At 46.8% G+C, this 23,981-nt stretch overlaps 1 protein-coding gene across 1 annotated transcript in view; it reads left to right on the top strand.

The window, feature by feature from the left end:
- The window catches only part of LOC147708593 (uncharacterized), a 198,357-nt gene that overhangs the window by 82,898 nt on the left and 91,478 nt on the right, over positions 1–23,981 (top strand). Inside the window, exon 2 of the mRNA XM_086927264.1 lies at positions 1,511–1,637. Coding sequence (XP_086783390.1) covers positions 1,511–1,637 — 127 coding nt within the window. The remainder of the gene's footprint in view (positions 1–1,510; positions 1,638–23,981) is intronic.

Genomic DNA, 23,981 nt, shown 5'->3' with positions numbered 1-23,981 from the left:
GGAGTGCAGAGTGCATAGGGAGTGCAGAGGGAGTGCAGAGTACAGAGTGCATAGGGAGTGCAGAGTACATAGAGAGTGCATAGGGAATGCAGAGTGAGTAGGGAGTGCTAGAGAGTATAGAGGGAGTAGGGAGTGCTAGGGAGTGCAGAGTGAGTAGGGAGTGCTAGGGAGTACTAGAGAGTGCAGAGTGAGTAGGGAGTGCTAGAGAGTGCAGAGTGAGTAGGGAGTTCTATGGAGTGCGAGAGAGTGCAGCATGAGTAGGGAGTGCTAGGGAGTGCTAGAGAGTGCAGAGTGACTGCAGAGATTAAGCTAATGGAAATGTAAATGACAATGCCATGTATTTATCTGTTTTCAAAACCAACACATAAATACAAATTTTGTCATTTACAATGCCAATAACTCTAACTTTTCCAAGGGCGAAACCATTGCATTGTAAATGCTTGTTTAAACATGCTTCAGTTTTAATTCAGGTAAGAAAGAGTTCAAAATCAACAGTGTTGAATGCTACAACAGATGAGCCGGATAAGGAGTGACAGGTATTCCTCATGTGCAGTCGAAGAAGGTTATCCATGAATGAAACAAGTACTGATTCTGTTCCATGTTGTGCGTGAAATCCTGATTTCTAGTTATCTAGAAGTTGTTACTTATCTAAATGCGTTTGTGAGAAACCACCACTTTCTTCAAAATTGTGCCCCACTAGGGTAATCATTCTCTTGGTCTAAAGTGGCATTTTAAGCAGAGTAATTACGGATATATTTTTTAGCATTTCTGGAGTTATACTTCAACTACATGTCTAGTTGATAAACGTGGTGTCACCAGGTGCAAGACTAGAGATAATCTTATTAGCCCCTAGAGAAGGTGGTGAGTCATATTTTACGCATATTGCTTTGCCACTTTTCTTCCTTCGCTCCCGCCCCTCTCTACCTTCCCTTTTGGTACCTCCCTTGCCACACGAGCCTCAAGTGACCGTTGGAATGTGGTGGTCGGGAGATCGTGGAGCTCAGGTGGCCAGAGGTTTTTCCACCTACTGAATAAAACTCTCTTCTAAATAATATTGTGCTGCTTCGTAATAGTACTTTTTTTTTGTTTACCTTTGTGGTACTATTAAGAAAGGCAGGGTGAATTTGCACTTCAAGGGATTTTGGTAAAGAAAAAATATTTTTCACATGAGATTCCCTAATATTTTTCTGAGATCATCTTCTGGATCCTGAGTTTCACATGCAAAAAGGTGGCAGCGTACATATGTTGCAAACTGTGGGTAGGAAGGGGTACCTATCTCACAAATGCAAAAGACAGGATTAAATGTTAGAAGCACTAGACCTGTTTCTTTGTCACTGTAGCGTTTATGTTATGGTCTAAAGTTTTCACTCAGGAACTATATCTGAGATATCAGTGTTTGCAAAATAATTTTTAGATCAATGGAAACAAGATCTGATTTTATATCAATAATTCCATAATATGTTACACTTTAAAAATGGTTAAGAATATGATTTAAAACTTGTCGTTTCAGGCACCAGTTACATTTCACGATGTTGCTGCCAATTTCTCTGAAGAGGAGTGGAGGCTCTTACATGAATGGCAAAAAGAAGTTTATAAAAATGTGATGAATGAAATTCACCAAGCCTTGCTGTCTCTGGGTAATGTTTCATTTTCTTTCATAAAGTTGTATGATTTTTATTTTTTACTTTACCAGTGAATACATTTGATTACATCTTTTGGATTCCTTTCTGGTAGGGGGTACCTACTGGTACTCAGCTATATTGTGGAATTCAGCTTTCACACTCGTTTTGAGACATTGTAATAGACAAACGCAATCAACTCTGTCATCTTCCAATAAAGTTACAGTGTAATTGCCAGTATCCGGAGGCAGTGGCCAAAATGTCATCTTGGTTCTCTTCCTTGTGGAACTCATGGATCAACTACAAAATAAAACGGCAACTACGTCAAAGTATTTTTAAAAAGTATTTAGACCTGCTGCACGGCATCGGCGATGTTTTTTATCTAATCAATGTGCCCTATGTTCATTATAAAGATTAAAGATACGTGGAAGGTGGTTACTGTCATCTTGAAATACAATCCTGTTGTCACCACATACCACAGTAAATTCTACTAACAAAGATGATTAACTTACAGACACTTATGGGTGATGCATTTTTCTCGTTATTAAAATGTCTAAAGCTGAGATGCAAACTGTAGAAGAGCCTGCCTCTGTCTTCAAGATTGATTGTTCAGGTAGGCACCATTCAGCATCTGTCGCAACTAAGGGCAGAGACAATTCATGTAGCATAGTGGGACTCCTGATCCTGGCATTAAAATCACCCCACCAGGGGAAGAAGTCACCTATATAGCTATTCATTATCTTGGTATGTAAATATAATTCAGTGGCCATCTCAACTGGGTCCATTGCACCAGGTGGGCAGACTGTGAGATGTATCTTTTAATTAAAAAGAAAAAGGAAAGGCTTAAAATGTAAAATTAGACTTCTTAGTCCGTTCACTAAATAGTAGACTTAGCCATAAGCCCATCTGTAGCCTGTAATGGGCCCAGCTAGAGACAAATATGAACTGTTTTATTTGTTTATGACGTAGAAGCGAAGTAGTGCCCTCCTTGGAAAGTAAAGCTCTCAATGTGTCTCTGAAAATTGCCCTATCCGAGATCATCCAGGACTAAAAAGGGGGTGGATGATTAAAGGCCCATTTCCTCATGATGTAGCAGTAGGGTAGGGGGTTGCCTTAGGGAGATGATGATAGTGATGTAAAAATTATTTTCACCAATATCCAAACAACTCATATCACACTGTCCCCAGACTTCCGCCCCATAAAGTCACTTTTAATTGTATTGTATTGTGGTATACTTATATAGCGCAGCCTGTCACCACCAAGGGCATCCTGGCGCTTTGACCCATGATCCAGCAAATTCAGCGGCTCAGCCTGTCCTAGGGAAGAGGTAAGTTTTCAACGCCTTTCTGAAGGCTAAGAGATCCTCAAGACTTCTCAGGGATATTGGCAGGGAGTTCCAGAGTTTGGCCGCCGCTACTCTGAACGATCGGCCACCCATCCTCACTCTCTGGAAGCGCGGAACTATTAGTAGCCTGGATGAAGAGGAACGTAAAGCTCGGGATGGAAGGTACCAGGCAAACATTCTCCGCAAAGGGATTGGGCCCAGGCCATGGATAGCCCTGAACACAATGCACGCTGCTTTGTAGCGTACGCGTAGATGGACCGGCAGCCAGTGGAGTTCCTGTAACGCTGCCGTGGAAGAGCTGTGGTAGGGGCGGGAGAGGGCGAGTTTGGCAGCCATATTTTGCACCCTTTGAAGCTTGCCCAGAAGTGTTACCGGGGCCTCCAGAAGTAGTGCGTTACAGTAGTCGAGTCGACTTAGGATGGTACTTCGCACTACTTCTGGTCTGGCTTGCTCAGGGAGGAGGGGTAAAACCTAGCGCAGCATGCGGATCAACATCATGCACGTTGAGGTGGTCTTATTTACGTGCAGATCCAGCTGCAGGTTGGGCCCAAAAATGACACCCAGATTACGTGCCGATTGTGCGGCTGACACCGTCTCTGAAAATGACGGGGGCCAAAAATCGTCTGGGAGATCTCGGGGAACTCGGTCATTGGAGCAGTACAGGACCTCAGTCTTAGTTCCATTGAACTGTAACGAGTTCAAACGGAGCCATTCCGCTGTAGCCTGCATGCACCGGTGGAAGGTCTCCAATGGGACTGCGTCCTGTCCCTCCAGTGAAAAGACCAGCTGGGTATCATCCGCATAATTAAATGCGGAGATCCCAAATGATTTAATGAGCTGGACTAGAGGGCGGAGGTAGATATTAAAGAGTATAGGGCTGATGGCTGAGCCCTGAGGTACTCCTTGTCCTACTCTCCGCTCCTCTGAACTGAAGGGAGGGAGCGAAACCCGTTGCTGACGGTTGTCCAGATAGGAGATTAACCAGTCCCTGGCCTTGTCTTTGACCCCGCACTCTTCCAGCCTCGAAATCAAGGTAGGATGGCTGACCGTGTCGAACGCGGCCGACATGTCGAGCAGCACCAAAAATGCTGCCCGACCACTGTCGACTCGCGCCCGCAGATTGTCTAACACGGTCACCAACGCGGATTCCGTCCCATGAGCTGGGCGAAAACCGAATTGCGTCTCATCCAGCCAGGTGTTCCCTTCTAAGAAGCCGGACAGAGTGCGGGTAACCAATTTTTCCATGATTTTGACTGGAAAAGGTAGCAGGGAGATTGGCCGGTAGTTGGAAAGGCAGACAGGGTCAAGCGTAGGTTTTTTTAAGAGCGGAGATACCACTGCCTTCTTCCAGCAGCCCGGTACCGTCCCTGTTTCAAACGACTGGCAACAGATGGAATGCAAGGGCTGGAAAAGATCCTCTTGAAACACCTTCCAGAGTTTTGGAGGAAGAGGATCAAGAGGCGAGCCGGATGAAATCGTAAGGGCTAGGCTGCCAAACTCCTCCAAGGAGGGAAGGGGAAAGCTACACAGCTGGGGTGGACTGGCCTCAATCGCCGGAGCTCCCAAACTGAGGGCCGGATCCAAGGAGGGAGAGCGGAGATAGCTACTCAGCTGGGGTCGACTGGCCTCAATCGCCGGAGCTCCCAGGCTGAGGGCCGGATCCAAAGAGGGAGAGGGGGAGCTACTCGGCTGGGGTCGACTGGCCTCAATCGCCGGAGCTCCCAGGCTGAGGGCCGGATCCAAAGACGGAGAGGGGGAGCTACTCAGCTGGGGTCGACTGGCCTCAATCGCCGGAGCTCCCAGGCTGAGGGCCTGGTCCTCTGGTCGGGGTCGACTGGAAGGCGTGGCCGGCGCTTCCAAACAGAGGTGAGCAACCCTCTGCAGGGGTCGACTGGCCATCTCCTCCGGAGCTCCCAAACCAGTGGTAGTTTAAGACACCGAGCATTATGAAGAGTCATTGCGGATGGAAAGCCCAGCCTCCAACCTTACAGTTAAAAGACTGGCAGCCACTGTTGTCATGGTGGAGTTTGCTAAGGTGAAATCTCTTCATGTGCACCTACATATTTTAAGTCATCTGTGTGCAACTTTTAGGGTCTTTCACTTCTCAATACACTAAGCTCTATTGGGTAAATGAGCTTAAATATATGCAAATATGTATTTTCTATGTATGTTCTATCTTTGGCTTAATGTTTTAACATATATGTAAAACATTTATAAAATTTCTGCATAAATCCATTTACAATTGTTATTACTAAAAGAGAAAGGTTAGTGGTGGAATCTGCATTTTGTCACTGGCAACACACATTTAAAATATCTGCCAATATTATTGTAATACCTAATATGGCATCACACCATAAAGATTACTTTTTTTGTGTTATCAAGCTAAGGGAGTTTCTTAACATCAAGAGGGAGCTTTTTCATACTTGTATATTGATGTTTGTATGTCCTGGATGGTTGCATTTAGGAGTTTCATTTGATATTACGTATTCCGCTACGTTTGTTAATTTCTTTGTTATTGGTTAAAAATCATTGTACAAATTATCTGAGATAAGCAGACCTAAGTTTATTTTTTTTAAATATATGTTTTTATGAGGGTTTGTAGGAAACATAAATAAAGTATTGCAAGACGATTCCCAAAAAAGAGACATAAAAATAAGCATAAAGTATTAAGCACGATCAGAAATACAATAGCCTGAGCATGATCGCATTATATCAGTGCCAAGAGGAGGAGGACTTGCCATTGCACACAAGATCTTCCGCTGACTCACGACCTCCAGCTCTAGCGACAGCCTGCCCACCACCTCACACCTCCCTTCCCAGATCCAGCCCAGCCCCAGAAGGATCCTAAGAGGCACCCTCACCTACAGACCTTCTGGACCTCGAACTGCGTTCAGCACGTCCATCTCCGACCTCGTCGCACCCCACGCCATCGCCTCCATTGCCTGCATACTCATCGGAGACCTCAACTTCCGCCTCACAACCTCAACGACCCGAACTCCACCACCCTCCTGGACAACCTCGCCAACCTTGGACTGAAACAACTCGTCACCACCTCCACCCAGAAGGCAGGACACACGCTTGACCCCATCTTCGTAGGAGGTAACAACATCCACTTCAGCCACACCACACAACCCCCATGGACGGACCAGCACTGCGTACACTTCCACATCAACAAACCCACAGCGCCCAAACATGCACCCCGCCCCCATGAAGGATATGGAGCAAAATCATGAGGAGCAGCTCAACTCCGCCCTCAACTGCGATGCCCTCACCAACTTGACCAATGTCGACATCACAGCCAAAGAACTCCACAGATGGATCTCCAGCTGCGCAGACAAGCTCGCACTCCTACGTAACCCCGACATTCAGCGCCTCCGGAAGGCCACCTGGTTCATCGCCGACCTCCAAGAATCCAGACACACCTGTAGACGTCTTGAGAAAAACTGGAGAAACAGCAAATCCTCCGAACACAGTACCACCTACAAGAACGCCATGACAGAATACCACCAACGCATCAGATCCGCCAAAAGGACCTTCATCCAGAACAAGATCTTTGCCAACTCCAGCAAATCCAAGGAACTCTTCAGCATCATCCAGGAATTCACCAAACCCCCCAGTGAAACCACAGACATCACCCCCTGGACCTCTGCAACAAGCTCAGCTCCTACTTGCACCTGAAGATCAAGGGCCTCTACAACAACTTCAACAACCAGACACCTGACTCTGAAACCCCTCCATCCTCCAGCAACACCAGCCAGCCCACCATCTCCTCTTGGACCCTAGTCACCACCGAAGACACTGCATCAACCGTGAAAGGCATTCACTCAGGAGCCCCCACAGAACCCCGTCGCCGTACATCTTCCACAGAGCAGCCCCCGCCATTGCTCCAGAACTACAACACACCATCAACGCCACCTTCAAAACCGGCATCTTTCCCCACGACTGGAGACACGCAGAAGTCAGACCCCTACTCAAGAAGACATCAGCAGATCCCACAGACCTCAAGAACTACTGACCTATCTCCCTCTTCCCCTTCACGGCAAAAGTCACCAAGAAGACCGTCAGCCTCCAACTAACGAAATTTATTGAAGAAAACTGCATCCTCGACCCCTCCCAGTCTGGATTCCGCACCAACCATAGAACGTAGACTGCTCTACTCACCGCCACAGACATCATCCGCACCCTCCTCGACCAAGCACACACCGCAGCCCTGATCCTACTCGACCGCTCTGCAGCCTTCAACACCATCTCCCACTGCACACTCACCGTCAGACTACACAGGCATTCAGGCAACTGCCCTCGACTGGCTCCGCTCCTTCCTCGCCTGCAGAACCCAAAGAATCAGACTTCCACCCTTCCTCTCCGAATCGACGGAAATCAACTGCAGAGTACTCCAAGGACCGTTGCTCAGCCCCACGCTCTTCAAAGTCTACATGGCCCCCCTCACTGCTATCGTAAGACAGCACGGACTCAGCATAGTATCCTACGCCGACGACACCCAGCTCATCTTCTCCCTCATCAAGGACCCCATCACCACCAGACTCAACTTCCAGGAAGGAATGAAAAACATTGCATCCTCGATGAGCAGCAGCTGCCTGAAGCTCAACTTGGAGAAGACAGAAGTCCTCATCTTCTGACCCTCCTCCTCTGCATGGGATAAGTCCTGGTGGCCTACCACCCTCGGCAGCCCCCCCCACCCACACGGACCACGCCAAAAACCTCGGCATCGTACTTGACTCCTCCCTCTCCATGACCCAACAGGTCAACGCCGTTGCCTCCATCTGCTTAAACACCCTCCGCATCCTCCGAAAGACCTTCAAATGGATCCCCCGAATCGAAGAAGACCGTCACCCACGCACTCATAACCAACAGACTGGGCTACGGAAACGCTCGCTATGCCGGGATGAACAAATCTCTGCTCCGCAAACTCCAAGCCACACAGAACACCGCAGCCAGACTCGTCCTTGGCATCCCCCGACACAAAAACATCACCCAGAACCTGCGTAACCTCCACTGGCTCCCTGTTGAGAAAAGAGTAACCTTCAAGATGCTCACCCACGCCTACAAATGCCTCCACAACACCGGACCCTAATATCTCAAAGACACAATTTCCTTCCACGTACCCAAGAGGAACCTCCGATCCGCTGACCTTGCCCTCGCTGAACCCCCGCGCAGCTGCAGAGCAAGAACTGGTGGAATAACCTTCTCCTACATTGCGACCATGACTTGGAATGAGCTGCTGATCAACATCAGGCGCGCCTCCACCCTACACATCTCCAGGTAGACCCTCAAGACCTGACTCTTCGAATAACCAGAGCTGCTCCCACCCCCTTCCCCCAGCGCCTTGAGACCCTCATGGGTGAGTACCGCGCTTATATTCTCCCTGATTGATTGATTGAAGATAGTAAAACAACCGGTATATATGGCATGCTACAACAAGGTCCAATCAAAGTACATTATGACAAAAACCAATACAACTTCAGGGGATAAAATCCACAACTAGAGGTTGGTGGGGTAGGCAGGCAAAAATGTGATAAGGTGGAGGGCAGTACACATAATATAGAAATAGCAGGGTAGGCAGAGCGGCGAGAGAGGCCCAATATGTGTAAACGAGGAGAGGAAGAGAAGGTCTAGGGAGTGTAGACTGTCGAGAGTGGATAGCCGGGAGGATTTCCACTAGGGGTTCTTAAAGTAGGTTGTGTCAGCTATGCAATTCTGAGGTAGAGTTAGTTCCTGGGTAATGAGGAGCTAGCAGTTGAAACCCGGGGGCAAATGGAGGATGGGAAAACACGCTCTGGTGATACATTTGTGCGCAACCTACACTTGTATTGTAGAGAGTGTAGGGAATCCGGTAAGAGTTGTGGGAGCAGGAAGCCCTGAAAAGTGGTAGCTGTGAGGGACTTTGACCCATGGTATGTTTCCTCTAGATTGTGGTTGGCCGACCAACCACCTGGCAAACCATTGCAATTGTGCCACCTGGAAGAAGGCCTCAGATGGAGGCGTGCCTAAGCAATCCTCACCGCTGCCCCAGTTCTATTAACAGTGAATTGAGTTTGCGGAAGAAGCTGTGGGGACGTATCATCGGTAGGTTGGTAAAGTAACATAAAAGGTGATGTAATTTCACTATTTTTTATGGTTTAAATCTTTTTATTGATTCAAAAAACAGAGAATAGAACAGAGCACATGGCCCCCGGCTCCCAGGATCAGCTAGATATAGACAACAATTGCCCCGTTGGGCAATATTACTTCAGTAAGTGCTTGGAGCGGGCCTACAAATAAACAGAACGTAGTGCAGTAAGAAACAATACAATGACAGGGAAAGGAAAGAAAGACCCCCAACTATCCGCCCCCCCCCCCTCCCCTCGTCCACTAGGGTAAATACAATTGGAAGGGTACACAGAAAGTGCGAGACATGATGTGATTCATCACGGTCTATGGGACTTGCGTTTAGGATTCTCCTGTGAGATTGGCGTGTCCGCTAGACGCAGTAATCTTAGGTATCTAGGGCAGGTAAATTCTCTGAATTCTGTTATAAGTAGCGTTAGGAAAGGGCGTCATTCACTATTTTTTATAAAGCTATCTTCCTTGTGGTAGCAAGTTGCATTCTCTTCCAGAAATGTACCACTGATTTCAGTGCTGTCAGTACGGGTCTCATGTTGCCATCTAAGAGATCAGTCAGGGAGTGATATAGGCAAATTCCTAAATACTGGACTGCAGAGTTCCACCAGGCAAGTGGTATCCCACCCAAACAGATCTCCTGTGGGGTCAAGTCAGGGTGGAGCGGGAAAACATAGGATTTGTCCCAGTTGATCACAAGTTCTGTGTGCCTGGCAAACGCCTGGAGTGAGTCATGGACAGGGTTAGGTCTGCACGGGCGTTGCAGAGGTACTGTAGGAGATCGTCCGCGTATGACATTGCGTGAGTTCGGTCAGCACCGGGGATACCCCAGTGTTGACCATCCCTCCTCAGCCAGATGGTGAGTTGTTCCATAGCTATCGCGAATAGCAGGGCAGTGAGAGGGCACCCCTGCCGGCGCTCACATTCTATCAAGAATGGGGAGGAGATATAACAGCCTAACCTGACCTGAGACAGAGGCCTTTTATACAGGAGCAGCTTATAGGCTAGAAGATGCTTACCTATACCCATCTGTGCAAGGACCTTAAATAAGTACTCCCAGTCAAGCAAATTGAACACCTTCTCGAACTTGAGAACCAGGGAGGCTTCTAATGGGAATCGCCACTGTATCTGATCCTGCACGTACAAAATACCCCGAAGGTTGTGGGAAGTGCTGCTACCAGGGACAAACCTGTTTTGGTCTGGGTGGATAAGTTCTGGAAGGATTTGTGCATACCTAGAGGACAAGATTTTTCCATGTATTTTATAATTTCCCCTTAATATAGCAATAGGTTAGTATGAGGATGCGCATGTAGGGTCCTGGTTGGGCTTGGGAATAGAAACAAGCAAAGATTCCTGAAGAGAGAATTGAAGCTCACCCTACCGCATAGCCTCGTACGTTTGGGCTAAGCGAGGTGCCAGACTGCCAATGAAAGTGCTGTAGAACTCAATAGTAAGGCCATCGAGGCCAGGGTCTTATTTCTAGCAACATCTTGTATCATCTGCATACCGTCGGCGGTGGTAATCACAGTATCCAGGCTTCCAAATTGGGTTGCAGATATCTGCGGTAGAGATAGGTGTGATAAGAATAATTCCTCATCCCTTCCCAATATGCTAAGCAAAGTGCCAGACTGCCAACGAACGTGCTGTAGAACTCAATAGGAAGGCCATCGAGGCCAGGGTTTTATTTCTAGCAAGATCTTGAATCATCTGCATTACATCGGCGGCGGTAATCAGAGTATCCAGGCTTTTAAATTGGATTGCAGATATCTGCGGTAGAGATAGGTGTGATAAGAATAATTCCTCACCCCTTCCTAATATGGGTATAAATTTCAAATTAGTATCTGGAGAACTCTTGTAGGGTATTGTTGCGCACTCAGGGTTATGCCAGTGGGGGAGATGAGCTTGAGGATGGAAGTTGCTCTCTGCTCCTGATGAATCAACCAGGCAAGGAGGCAACTAGAATTATATCCTTTCATGTGGGCCGTAGCCACATAAGCAGTAAGATTAAAGAATCATAGACGCTCCAAGAGAGCTGCATGTTGCGATTTGCCTCATCCATCATGGCCCACTGTGAAGCGTCCTGCTCTGCCTGTCGCTCCAGCAAAGTTTGGCGAAATTTTGTCTCCGTTATTTCCCTGTGAAGGGTCCAACAGACCCCTCCAATTTCTTGGATACAAATGCCGCAGATGACTTCCTTAAAGGCGTCCCACTCAAGTGTCCTGTAAAGTAATGTCATATGTGTGACTCCTGGATATCTCGGAAGACAGGGTCATCCAGGCAATCTCGGGGGAGACACCATGTGGGGGTCGGAGGTTGGGGGACGCCACATTGTATTTCCACTATATGGGCGTTGTGGTCTGAGACCACTCGGCCCAAGTAGTCTGCAGTACGGATCGAGGGCCACAGAGTTATGAGCATAGCATGCACTCAAAGCGCACATATAGGTTGTGAAGGTATCGATGGTAAGGAGTAAAGGGCTCTCCACGCATCTGTCATTACCCAGCCGGCAAAGCGCTCTGTCTGTGTGAAGGGGGATGCGTGGTAGCGGCGAGTGGGAGTGGTCCACGTATTAATCAAGGAGACAGTTATAGTTGCTACCCAGAATCCACAGTAAATGAGTTTTGTGAGCCAAGACATCTGAGAGTATTATCCAGAATGTGTCCTAGTTGGAGTTCAAGGCATATATGCTACCAAGGAGAACAGGGATACCATCTAGCTGTCCCCGAGCAGCAATTAACGCCCCTCTATGTCAATGATTGTTTCTGTTATCTGAAAGGGAACACTCTGACTAATCCACATCTAGGCCCCCCTGGTGTAAGCTGAGTAACTGGAAGCGCAAACAGACCCACGCCAATGTTTCTGAAGGTGTTGCAATTCTATTGTGGTAGTGTCAGTTTCCTAAGGAAAAATGATTAGCGCCTGCTGCCTTTTGAGGTATGAGTTAATGGACTAACGCTTTCGTGCTGTTTGCATTCCCGACAGTGAGCGCGAGAAAGCTAGTGGTTGTAGGCGGAGCCATTACATGTCATGCATGGGTGATCTATCGCAAGGTACCTGGGAAAGGTCAATAAGCATCTCCATGCAGCCATGTCTGCCTCTCTGCACCTCAAATAATGTCCCATGTATGGCTGCCTCCGTGGTGGTGTAAAGGTAAGGGTGACATGTAGGAATAGGTATGCACATAAGAACACGTAGAGCCTACCGCAACGCATGGTACGCCCAAACTGTATGTTAGGGATAACCAACTGAACACTCTGGGTGGTGGCCATATTGAGGAATAGATGGGTGCAAGAGTGGTCCACCCTGTGTGTCAGCATTATGGTTGATCTGGGCTTGGCGGTGTGAGCGTTATGAATCAGAATGTCACTACTCTGAGATTGTCGATCAGATGTATCTAGGCGAAAATCATAAAAACTAGTGAATAGGTGAAGGAGCCATCAGGCAACAGAAAAGAAGGTGTTAGCTGGGGCAAAGTGAGCCTGTAGTGGTGTGGCCGTCCGTGTCCTGGCAGGAGTTGCATATTCAAGCTATGTAAAGGTGCATATAGGGAAGGGGAAAAGGGGGGGGTGCAATGAGGTCTGGGCGGTGAGGAGGATCGGCTGGCCATTACAAGTGACAAATGTCAGGGTGAATGAGTTTGTAATCAGCAAGCATGGAGTAAGTGTCTTTGTCATATAATACTGTCTGCTGTTTGTGGTGTTGCCTGCAGAAGTAGGGGTGTAGTCTGAGTGGAGCCAGAATTGCCATCCAAGGAAAAAATATGTGGGCCACTGTCCAGTTCAGAGGGGCCAGTCTCCACCCCCAGGCTGGCTGCAGCCTTGATGGCTTGTCTGCAGTCTTCTATTATTTGCTCCAGTGCCGGGCCTTTAGGGGTGGTCTTCTCGGGAAGGAGCCCCACTGGGATAGGTCTTGCCTTTTTTGGCCTGGTGTGGGGGTTGAGGCCTGTCCCCCTGCTTCCCGGGGCTTGGATGAGTCAGATTGTTTTATCTATCCAATCCTAGACTTCTCTGGGGTCGGTAAAGAAGTTAGATTTGCCTTGGTCAAGAATTTTGAGACGAGCTGGAAATAGCAAAAAAGTTTGTCTTCCAGTTTAAAGGGACATGCAAACCGAGCCGCTCTTAGGATGACGTCCAAAGTCCCAATAGGGTAGTAGCTTATCCAGTGTGTGTTGGTGTTTGGCTCCTGGTGGTTGTCAGTGTGCTGAGATGTGATGCGCTCTTTCCAGTGAAAAGAAAGTAGTGAGGTTTGAGGCAGGGACTAATGAACGAAATCAGGTTTCCAGAAATGACATGGGGTCTTTGCCTTCCAGTCCCTACGGTAGTCCCAGGATCCAAACGTTGCTCCTACATGAGCGTCCTTCGGCATCATCCGGATGTTCCTCCAGTGTAGGAACACGGTCCTGCAGGTCACGAATAGCACATTGATTGTCCGACGTCAGAGGCTGTAACATGGCTTGGGTTTTCTCCCTGTTGGCCACCAGATCCGTGAGTTGTTTATGGTCATTTTGTAGGAATCTGAGTTCTGCCATTAGGGACCCAAGGGCGGGCTCCGTAGATTTCCGAGAGATTTCTATGGCCGCTAGCAACGGATCGAGTTTGTCATGGGGGTTCAGGGAGGTCGTCCATATTCTCCAGCTGTGTACTGTCTAGTATGGTTGACGGAGGGTCAAGTACCACCAATTTTGGAGACAGGGTGGTGGCTTTCAGACGGCCCTTGATTGTTTGCCTCAGGAATGCACTCCCCTACCTCTGGGATTTGTTGCAGGAGGATGGGCGCAGAACCACAGGGTTATGTTAAACAGTATAGGAGCGAGTGTGTGAAATATGGAGAGCTTTGAAGGTAGGGGCACCTCAGTGAGGTGGGGCATCATTGCAGCAGGGTCCAAAGCCCAGCTGTGGCAGCTACCGGCTCCCCCGTGGCGGCTAGAGACAGCCAGCACCCCCGGGGGATCCCTAATGATAATAAGCGGTGGTGAGAGAGGGGTTCTCCAAGGCTACCACCAAGAGGAAGGCGACTGAAGGCTTACTGTATGCATAAGCCTGCTCTGTTAAAATGCTCCAGGGGGTAAAGAACTGTCCCTGCATGTCCTGACCTGGACACCGAAAGTCTCAGTAGTTTTCCTGATTGTGGCGAAAGTCACAGATGCCAGGACGTCCCAGGGGGTTGCTAGGCGGGGGTTCCACCGCATCATAAGGGTGAGCATGTAGGTAAGCTCAATTAAGGCCCATTGCTGTGATAGGCCTGCTATGAGTCCCGGATCTAAGGCTTGGTGGAAGTAGAGCCCTGCTGCAGGTTTCGGGGGCCGAGTGGGAGGAAGTGGTAGTGAGATGAGCCCACCAGCATAGTTGCCGCTGCCTAGATCCCAGCACCAGCCTCCATCTTGCAGATGGTGCGGCCTACGATCCGGCCAATAGCTAAGAGGGAGGGGCAAAAGACAGCCAAACTCAAAATTGGTGAGCCTCCAAAGTGTGGGGTACCTCCTAAGGGCCGAAATCAGCACAGATGCCAGTCCCAGGGCTCAGGTTCAGCACATGGCAGGGTGGATGGCACAGTGCGCTGCTAAAGCACGTCTATTATCGTAGCCTGCTTGGCCACGCCCCTAGACCTAAGTGGATTAGCACTGCAAAAGTATTCACTGGGTCCAGTTTTTAGGTTGAGCATTGGAGACCTCTTGTATATACTTTAGTATACTTAAATGTATATGTACTTTGTGGGCTCCGGAGATCAGCTCCAGGACATGTCTGCTTCTGCTTAGGGACTTTTGTTTCTGTTTAACTGCCTCTATTTAACTGTCTTGATAGAAAACGACCAGCAGAGGTCAGTAAAATACCAGAATTGCTTTCTGCTTAGGGACTTTCCTTCCCTTTTTTCCTGGCAATTGACTCGATTAAACTTTCTTGATAGAAAACTACCAGCAAAGGTCAGTAATATACCAGAGTCACTATAGCATTCTCTAGGTTCCACACCATAGAAATTGTCTTCCATGAGCACCTGTAGACAATAATATTTTTTTTTAAATCTTGTATTTTCACTAATATAACCACCAAAGGCCCTGATTTTATATTAAAAACAGAGCTTTGGACTATACCATTTCCATATGAAAGGCAATATTTCTCTCCATGTGTTCCCATACCTGGCGTGTCACGCAGTTTGGTGCTTATTTTCCCTCCATGTGAAAGAACAGTAGATGTTTCAGCACCCAGGCTAATGTGCTGCATGGTTAAATACATATAAGGTCCGAAAGGCGAGACAGATTGCATTGCAAATGCTTGTTTTGTAATGGAGTCCTTTATAAATAACTTTTCATTTCTAAAATATTGCTGAGGATCCTGTTAAGGAAATAATTAAGAATCCAATTGATCCATCTGCCTCTTCCTGACATCACTGGTGCCTAGAACATGATGGACTATGACATGGTTCTGCTGTATAGACAATGCCTAAATATCTCATGGTCAATTTTCTTTTCTTTAAGACATTTTATTAGATTTTATAACAGAAAGTGGTACATTGTGTACTGACAGTCGACACTTAAAAATATTGACTGAGTGGAGTTCTAGGGCCATCCTGCCTGGCAGTATGGTAGGTTGTGAATATCTTCATCACAGCGATGAAACATAATAAGCATAATAAAAACAAGCATTGGCATAGCCAATAGGTCTCGCCTATGGGATCTTATAAGTATTTAGCCATGCAGCACATTACTCTGGGTGCTACATCCTGTACTGTTCTTTAACGTGGACGCGTTGGCACTAATAGGTACATTATAGCACTGCATTGGGAAGTACTTAAAGTGTTATTGTTGTACAACTGGTACTCTGACATCACATATCTGTAAGTGCTTTCATATGAGATAACGAAGAAAAAAAGATTTTTAGTTAAATAAATAATTTGCTTGATAACACAATTTAAGTGAGGAAGGCACAATGTGTCCAGGTTTTCTGGTTTAATGTTGTACAAATCAGCTAATAAATGGGTATCAATGTGTTTAAACTGCTGGATCCTGGCTATAAAAGTGAGTGCAGTTGGCTCTGGTCTGCGGTTTTACAAACACAGTCTGAACTCTTGCTCACTGAAAGTATAGCTTTACACACAAGGCGGTGGGAGCGCCGGGGTGGTAAGTTAATCAGATGCCGAGGGTGCTCCAGTTTCCCTGGCTGTTGGGGGTGCTCAGAATTAGCTTCAGGTCCAAAGTGTGAAGTTGCTCCAGAGTTCACTACTGCTTCAAGGGGCAAGGATTCTAGTATATTTGTAGTTCCTTCAGTTTGGACTGGTGATAGGGGAGAAGAGGCGTAATATTTGCGAGTATATAGAGGGGTTACAAACAGAGGTGCATACAGAGAGGTCAGGGGAACAGAGACAGACTGAATAATAGATGTACAAGGGGCAAGAGGCCCGGGCACCCACTCAGCCTTGGATCACTGTGAAAGTGATCCAAGGCTGAGTGGGTGCCCGGGCCTCTTGCTGCCTAACTTGAAGCACTCGGAAAGGGTGGGGGAAGGGAAACAATGCATTTGTGCTCGAAAAGGTGGGAGGGCTAAAGCAACAAATAAAACAATGGACTGCGTTAGTGCTTGGAGGGTGGGAGGAGGGATTCTAACCTAAAGCCGTAAGAGGGAATGCCAAAATTAAAAAGAATCAGCGACGGAAGGAAAATACTGCGTTTGTACTATTTTCACTTGCAACAATTATAAAAAAACACAAGCGTGGCCGCAAAAGTGAAAGCGAACGCCCTGTAACATGAGCCACAATAAGGAGGAAAGCAGCTAGCACAATGCGCGCCGCTGCTTGCTCCCATGACCTAAAGGCTGTGGAATGGAACCTTTAGAGAAAAGGCCGGACTTGCACCTACCTTTGGCCAATTGCGTGCTTTCATTTTTAAAAGCCACACGCAAAGGCCAATAGAATGTGTGGAAGTTGAAAAAACACACAGACAAGTTTTGAGAAAGTCTGGAGTGATTCCAAGAGGCCTCCCCATAGAGCAGCGCTGCGCTAGGCTCGACCTAACAATAACAGCCACACGGCATCCACTGTCGGTGCTGAGAAAGAAAGTGCTCCATGCATCACAATCCACCCGCCCAATCCCATTCTGTAAGGTGTTCAGGATACAAGCGCTCTGATTTCAGAGATTCCAGAGATTCCCCCTGCTGAGAGCACGGTTCCAGCCTCATCCCACTGTAATCAGCCCAGCACTCCCAGATTTTTAAGTACTTCTTAAGGCAGCCTCTGGCAATATAAATAGGACTTTCTAGGCCTACTCATCCAAACACTCCTTCCAAACATCTAATGATGGGGCCAGTGCTTCTTTTCAGGCCCTTGCAATGTCCCCCTTTGGCCATTGGCGTAACAAACGTTGAGGAGGCCCCCCTGCAAAGTACATGGTGGGCCCCCCCATTCTTCGCACCAGACAAGAGCTCTCAGGCTAGCGACCCGCCATACTGCAGGGGCTGCAGGGCTTTTGTGACGCCACTGTCACCAATTCACCCGTTATAAGTAACCCTTGAGGGTTGAGCTTAGTCTGCCAGCAGTCTATCATAAGTGTTGGTCTATCCACTACAGGGTCCCTGCCATGAGTACTCCGGGGAAGTTTGCACTATTTTAGGTGGGTTTCCTGATGCAGACTCCTGTCATGATATACAACATCAGGCCCACTCATCGTTTCATTTTGCTAAAAGTGCATACACTGCTCCTTCTCTTTCACACCTCTTTCCTCTCGCTTGCTTTCTATTTCTTCCTTTCCATTATTTCTGAGCAGCCTATCTTCTCTTCATGCTCACCCCTGCCTTTTTCTTTCTATTCTCTGTCTCTTTTATCTCCAACTTTATCTCTCCCATCCTGTCGAAATCATTACACTATGCATTACTATCTCATGTGCATATTTCTCTCCCTTTCTCTGCTATCTGCTTTGTATTTCCTTCGTCCATTTTGTCACCCTCTCAACTCCCTACCTCTCTTCTCTAATTTCCTCTTTTATACCTCACCCTCTCTTCCTTATCAGAGTTCCAGCTGGCCTTGTCCTTATAGAACCTTGTGATTGCTTTCCTGCATACTTTCTCACTGTGTCCCTTGATTAGCTCTTCCAGTGCATTCTTTTCTACCACTATGCTCTTCATCAATTCTGTGCAGACCTGGATCTCTCATCTTGAGATCCTATTACCCTTCTTCTTCCTCATACTCTCCCAGAACCCCTAACCTCAAAGGTTGTATTTGTTTACTCCAGAGTCTTCACTTGTGTCTCTAGAGAGGGCTGATGGTGCCAGTGCCTCCGTGCTGTTTGTCCTGGCTCCCATAGTGCCCACCATCACAGCTGCTCAATGTATGGGTGACAACACCGAAAAAAAAGACACTGCACCTTGCCACACACTTTAAATTGTACAATTACCTTTTATAGTAAATCAGTGTTGTTTGATTAAAATGTTTGAACCTCTCTCTCTCTCCATCTACATACACACACACACACATACAAAAAGGCCACTGATGGAGGGGAGGATTTTGCTGGAGTGGGGGACACATCCTTACCTCTGACCCATTACAAGCACTTTTTGGTTTGGACCATGTATAATAGCCTTGTTTAAACCCCTTCACTTCCCTTATCACACATACAGCATTCTTGTTGTTTTATGTACAGTGACATCGAAATGTTGTTGTGGACTCTTATGCAAACAAAAAAAAGCTCCCAGCAGGTCAATACCTTATATATAGAGACATCCACATTGACACAACTCCCAAAGCCCCCCAGTCATATTCCCACATAGGAAAAGGTAAAAAAGAGTATACTGCCTGAGGTGCATCATTTAGGTCCGCACATTGGCTTAAAGAGGATGTAGACTTTTCTTGTGGTCAGAGTACGTGTATCAACATTTTCCATCAGCTGTGACATTAGTAAACCTTGTCTTGGAATCTCTCCCTGCTGTCTTTTAATTTTGCTCATTCATTTGTGTGCACACTCTGATAATAAATTGTAAAGACCAGGCAGGGTTAAGATTTTTAACACATGCAACTGTCTGTTACCATTCTTGGACATATGTATTTACACAATCCATTGTTGTATTCCATGGATGCTAACAACTTGCTCTTGCTTCTTTTTCAACTTCCACGCCACTACCCCACAAAGCCATTTACTGATAAGCACCACTATCGATCAAGGACAAAGTCACCTAAAAAAAATTGCTGTGTTCCAACCTCACACCGTCTTCTCAATAACTCACTTTAAAATACTCCACAGAGGGATGATCCATTTAATGTTTGACATCAGCCCTTGAAACAGACTTCCTGTAGAGCATCACACCCATGCAACCTGCTACTCTCAGAGAACAACTCAAGGATCTCCAGCCAACACCCAACCTACCAACATGTGATGCCGCTACTCAAGACTCACTAGTTTTCCCAACTACTGGTTTATTGATCATCAGCCCAAAACTAAGACCAACCTCCTTCTCCAACCTACTGTCCTGCAGAAACAATCCAAGGTGTCTTCCCCAAATTTCTCTAAATCGATAAAGACAAAGAGAACCAGTCACAAACATAACCTTTCACACTGTGCAGCTTGCTCTTCCAGGGTGTCTGAGAGACTGACAGACAGACTCACATTCACTGTAGAGTGAGTGCATTTCATTGAGTGCACTGGCCTTTTTCTGTGAGAAATACTGGAGAAGGAGGGTCTGGGTACACAATTTAAAACATGGGAATTGTGCCACTATTCTAGCCCCGCAGCTTGGAGGCTGAGCTGGACTTTCACTTCACCCTAAAGAAATGGACTGGCATACTCCACAAAATGCACACCTCCTCATTTTGTGCCTCTGGAAAAGACGCAATGCTTAAGATTACACACTATTGGTACTACACCCCAGCCAAAAGGTGAAATGGAAACTCAACAGTCCTAATTGCTGTTAGCGCAACTTCAGCCACCCAGACACACTGACTCCTCTCCTCTGTCTCTGTCCCAAACTCAAACGCTACCGGTAGGCCGTGCAGAAAGATATCAATGAAATGTTTGCAACAGATATACCCTGTCTTTCTAGCTACTTCCTAAAGAAACTTCCCAATGCTGACACACCCTCTACATTCTAACAAAGGGAAGGCTACGATAATGGCTTTGGATTTGTGTGGGGCTAAACATGTCATCAAAGCTAAACGGGGCGCAGGTACATTGTCGTCTCACTTTGGCTGCATAAACTGTGGGACCTTACAGGGATGGAAAAGCTTACTGCTTTCCTGCAGAACAAGTTGCTACACTTTGACAAAATGAGGGGCCCATGCATCCAATCTCTGGCACAGGACTTTTGGGAACGTGTCCTCTTTGCTTATGGGTACACCAGCTTACAGGACGAGGGTGCACGCCTGATCAGCAAGGCAAAGACTTACCGCAGTGGGTACACCTTACTAAAAGACCCAGACGGCTGACACTGAATACGTTGCGAAAGTGCTAATTCTGGTGAGAGAGGTTATGCTCCCTGGGTCACAACCCCTGATATTTTATCCCTCCCCTCCCTCATTTCCCAGTCCCCCATGGTATCCTCCCTTCCTTGCCATCTGTCTCCTTCTTCTGTTCTCCCACTGTTATGTCCCACTATTCTACCTATTCGGCCTTTGGATTTAGGCAAGAGTATTTGTTCCTGGATAAATTAATAAAAAGATCTGAACCATAAAAGATCAATGGGTCGGCAAAATATTTAAATTTTAACAGTGTTAATATAATATTCCATCAACAGAAGGTTTCTCAGATTTGTGGTCTTATATTTTCACAGTTACTCTCAAACACTGTACACTTATTTCACTCACCTTTGGCCTGAAGAACTCTCTGACAAAACTCTTCACCTCAAGGCACCTCTTAAAATAAAATGTTTCTTTGTTCTGTATTTCTACAGTCTCAAAGACATTACTGTACAAATTTACCAACCTCAAAATGATGAAACTATGACTTGGCCTAGTTGAGATTCAAATTCATGAACAACAGATCACAAAACATGTTTTCTCTTTTGATCTTACTGTATCTTCTCTCTCACTTTCTCCCTCTCTCAAAGTCTTCTTCTTCTGTTCTTAGTTCTCGCACCCTTTGTCTCTCTTTCTCTCTCTGCCTCACTTACTCTCATTCTTTCCATTTATCTCCTTCTCATTATCTTGCGTCCCCCCGTTGTCCGTGACTTCTCCCCTCCCGTTGTCAGTGGCTTCGCTCCCCTCCCTCCCGTTGTCCGTGCCTTCTCCCCTGCCCTCTCTCCCTTTGTCCATGAAGCCTACCATTTGCAATGCAATAGGTCTCCTGTAAATGCAAGACCTATTGCATTGCAAATGCTTGTTTATGCGGGGCATCACGTTTGCCATTGCCCTAGTTCTTTCCCTTCCTCTCCCATCGGCGGTGGCACCATGGCATTCATCAGAAAAGCTTGCCGAGTGAACTGTATGTTGTGTATTTGCGTCTGATAGGACTTAGCTGCCCTGATGATCGTCTGCTGTACCACTCAAGAAATAAAACAATCTTGAAGGAGCGAGAGGAACACTTCAGGCTTCCGCTGCGACTCGCTGTGGTCATAATTCTTTTTTCGAATATACCCTGCTCTTCTCCTTTCGAGGTTCGTCAACTAGAAAAGTAGCCAGAGGAGGGGGTTACACTCTTCACACAAAAGGAATCATGTGTTGTGTAAAAGATTTGTTAGCAAGAGACACATTGTAGGGGACGTGCAGGACAAATCAAAAAGTATGTGGGCACAGTAGAATCACAAGAAACGTGCATGTCATTGTGAAGCTATCTAGGCACAGTTCATTTTACACCTGCTAGAAGACATGTGCATGGCACTGGAAGTGTATGTAAATGAGAAACTAGGCACATAACATACAGAGTTTACCTATGTGTATGCCAATGAAAAACTATTTTGTTGCAATCATACAGCACTCAGTAGGAGACAACTTGTCAATGTGGTACTATCTGGGCACAGTACACATTGCACTCACTAGGAAAGATGTGTATGCCAATGTAAATCTATATGGGCACAGCACATGCAAGTGCCCTGTGTGTGAATGCAAAACTATCTGGGCAAAAACACACAGTCACATTGCCTTGTGTGTGAATACAGTGCATTGTGTGTGAAAGTAAAACTATATGGACACAACACACACAGTGCCTTGTGTGTGAATACAGTGCTTTGTGTGTGAAAGTAAAACTATCTGGGCACACGCCTTGTGTGTGAATAGAAAACATTCTGCTCACGGTACGTAGAGCACTCACTAGGAAAGCTGTGTGTGTCAACTTAACATTTTCTTGTCAGAGATCATACAGAGTTCTCTAGAGAAGACATGTGAATGTACAACTCTAGACACAGCACATACAGAGCTCTCTAGGGAAGATGTGTATGGCAATGTGAACCTATCTGAGTGCAGTGCATACAGGGCTTTTGAGTTAATGTAAACCTATCCGGACTCGGTACATACAGCGCTCACTGGGAACGTTGTATGTGCCAATGTTAAAACTATGTGTGTGCAGTGAGTGAGTACATGGCTCACTGCGGTGTTCCGTGCATACAGTACTGTGTGTGTCAATACATAACTATCCGGGGGTAGTACATGCAGTGCCCCCTAGCAAGCAAGCATGGAAATGACAAATATTTGTGCAAAGTACAACACTAACTAGAAAAAGCATTTGCAATGCAGTCGGTCTCGTATTTTAGATACTTTGACCTATTGATATTGTAAATGACAATGCCTTTTGTTTATGTGTTGTTTTTTAAACAAATAAATAAATAAATAAAAGGCATTGTCGTTTACAATGCCAATGTTCCTGGAGCTGCAAACATTCTCTTGCCCCAGTCAACATTGTGCTGCCTCGTCCCTTCTCAGAGGAGCAGTGCCCTGTGGAGAATGCTCTCTCTGAGGGCCCTCATCCCCATTCTTTTTCCGGGCCTGGCTTTGACTGAAGAGAAACAATGTAACTTGTTACTTCGTTTCTCTTCAGTCCTGGGTCAGCGCAGAGGAGCTCAAAGCAGGCTGCATTCTGCAGCTGCTTTAGAGCAAGACACACACAGCTCTCTACAGATGATCTGAAGGGGCCTCTTCACGCACTGAAGACTGGGGGCTCCCAGTTCCGCGGGGGCTGCGGGGTTGTTTGTTACATCCCTGCCTTTTGCTACAGTAGTGCCCAGCCACAAGAGTGCCCTCTGGTGTCTATTCCCATCAATATCATCTGAAATGTGCAATATGTGCGGAGACCGCCGCAGGGTCAGGCCCAGTACTCCTTCTAAACAGTCAAATTCATCACCCCAGAAGGGGGCAAGAACCGCACGACCCCAAACTATATGTACAAAGACTCCTGTCTTAGGTAGACTGCGCATAGAATTGGCCGATTCAATTAGTCTCCTCCTCCACAGCCTCTCCCTAGTGTAAGAAGCCCTGTGGATATAGCGCAGTTGAATGATGCAGTGCTGGAAAGCTATGGCCGCCTCACCGGGAGAGGCCAAAGCTTCTCTCCATTCTTCCTCCTTCAGTGGGCCCTGGTCTTGAGTCCAAGTCAAGGGCCATAATGGTGTCCATGGCATTAGCAATCAGAGAGCGGTATATGACAGAAATCTTGTGTTGCAGGATATTGGTAATCAGTATCTTAGCTTCCAAAGGACTAAATTCTGGTATATGTTCAAGTGTGAGTTTCTATTGTGAGACATACAGTGTAAGAACGTGGCGAAGCTGCAAGTATTTATAAATTGGGTCTGATGAAGCTGGAATTCTACTTGCAGATCAGTAAAAGATTTAATAGAGTTCCAGTCGAGAGCATCACCTAACTTAGAGATTCCTATGAAGTGCCAGCGTCTAAACCCCTGCAGCTCGGCCACCTTGCACAGGTAAGTGCCCTCCCACTAGGGGGTTTCCCTGGTAAGCTATTTCACACGGTAAGCTTAGGATAGTATGTTGCATGAATG

The sequence above is a fragment of the Lissotriton vulgaris genome, chromosome 6, assembly GCF_964263255.1.
Source record: "Lissotriton vulgaris chromosome 6, aLisVul1.2, whole genome shotgun sequence".
NCBI classification, from domain to species: Eukaryota; Metazoa; Chordata; class Amphibia; order Caudata; family Salamandridae; genus Lissotriton; species Lissotriton vulgaris.
The sequence above is the reverse complement of the archived record's forward strand: the minus strand, read 5'-3'. Positions and strand labels throughout refer to the sequence as shown.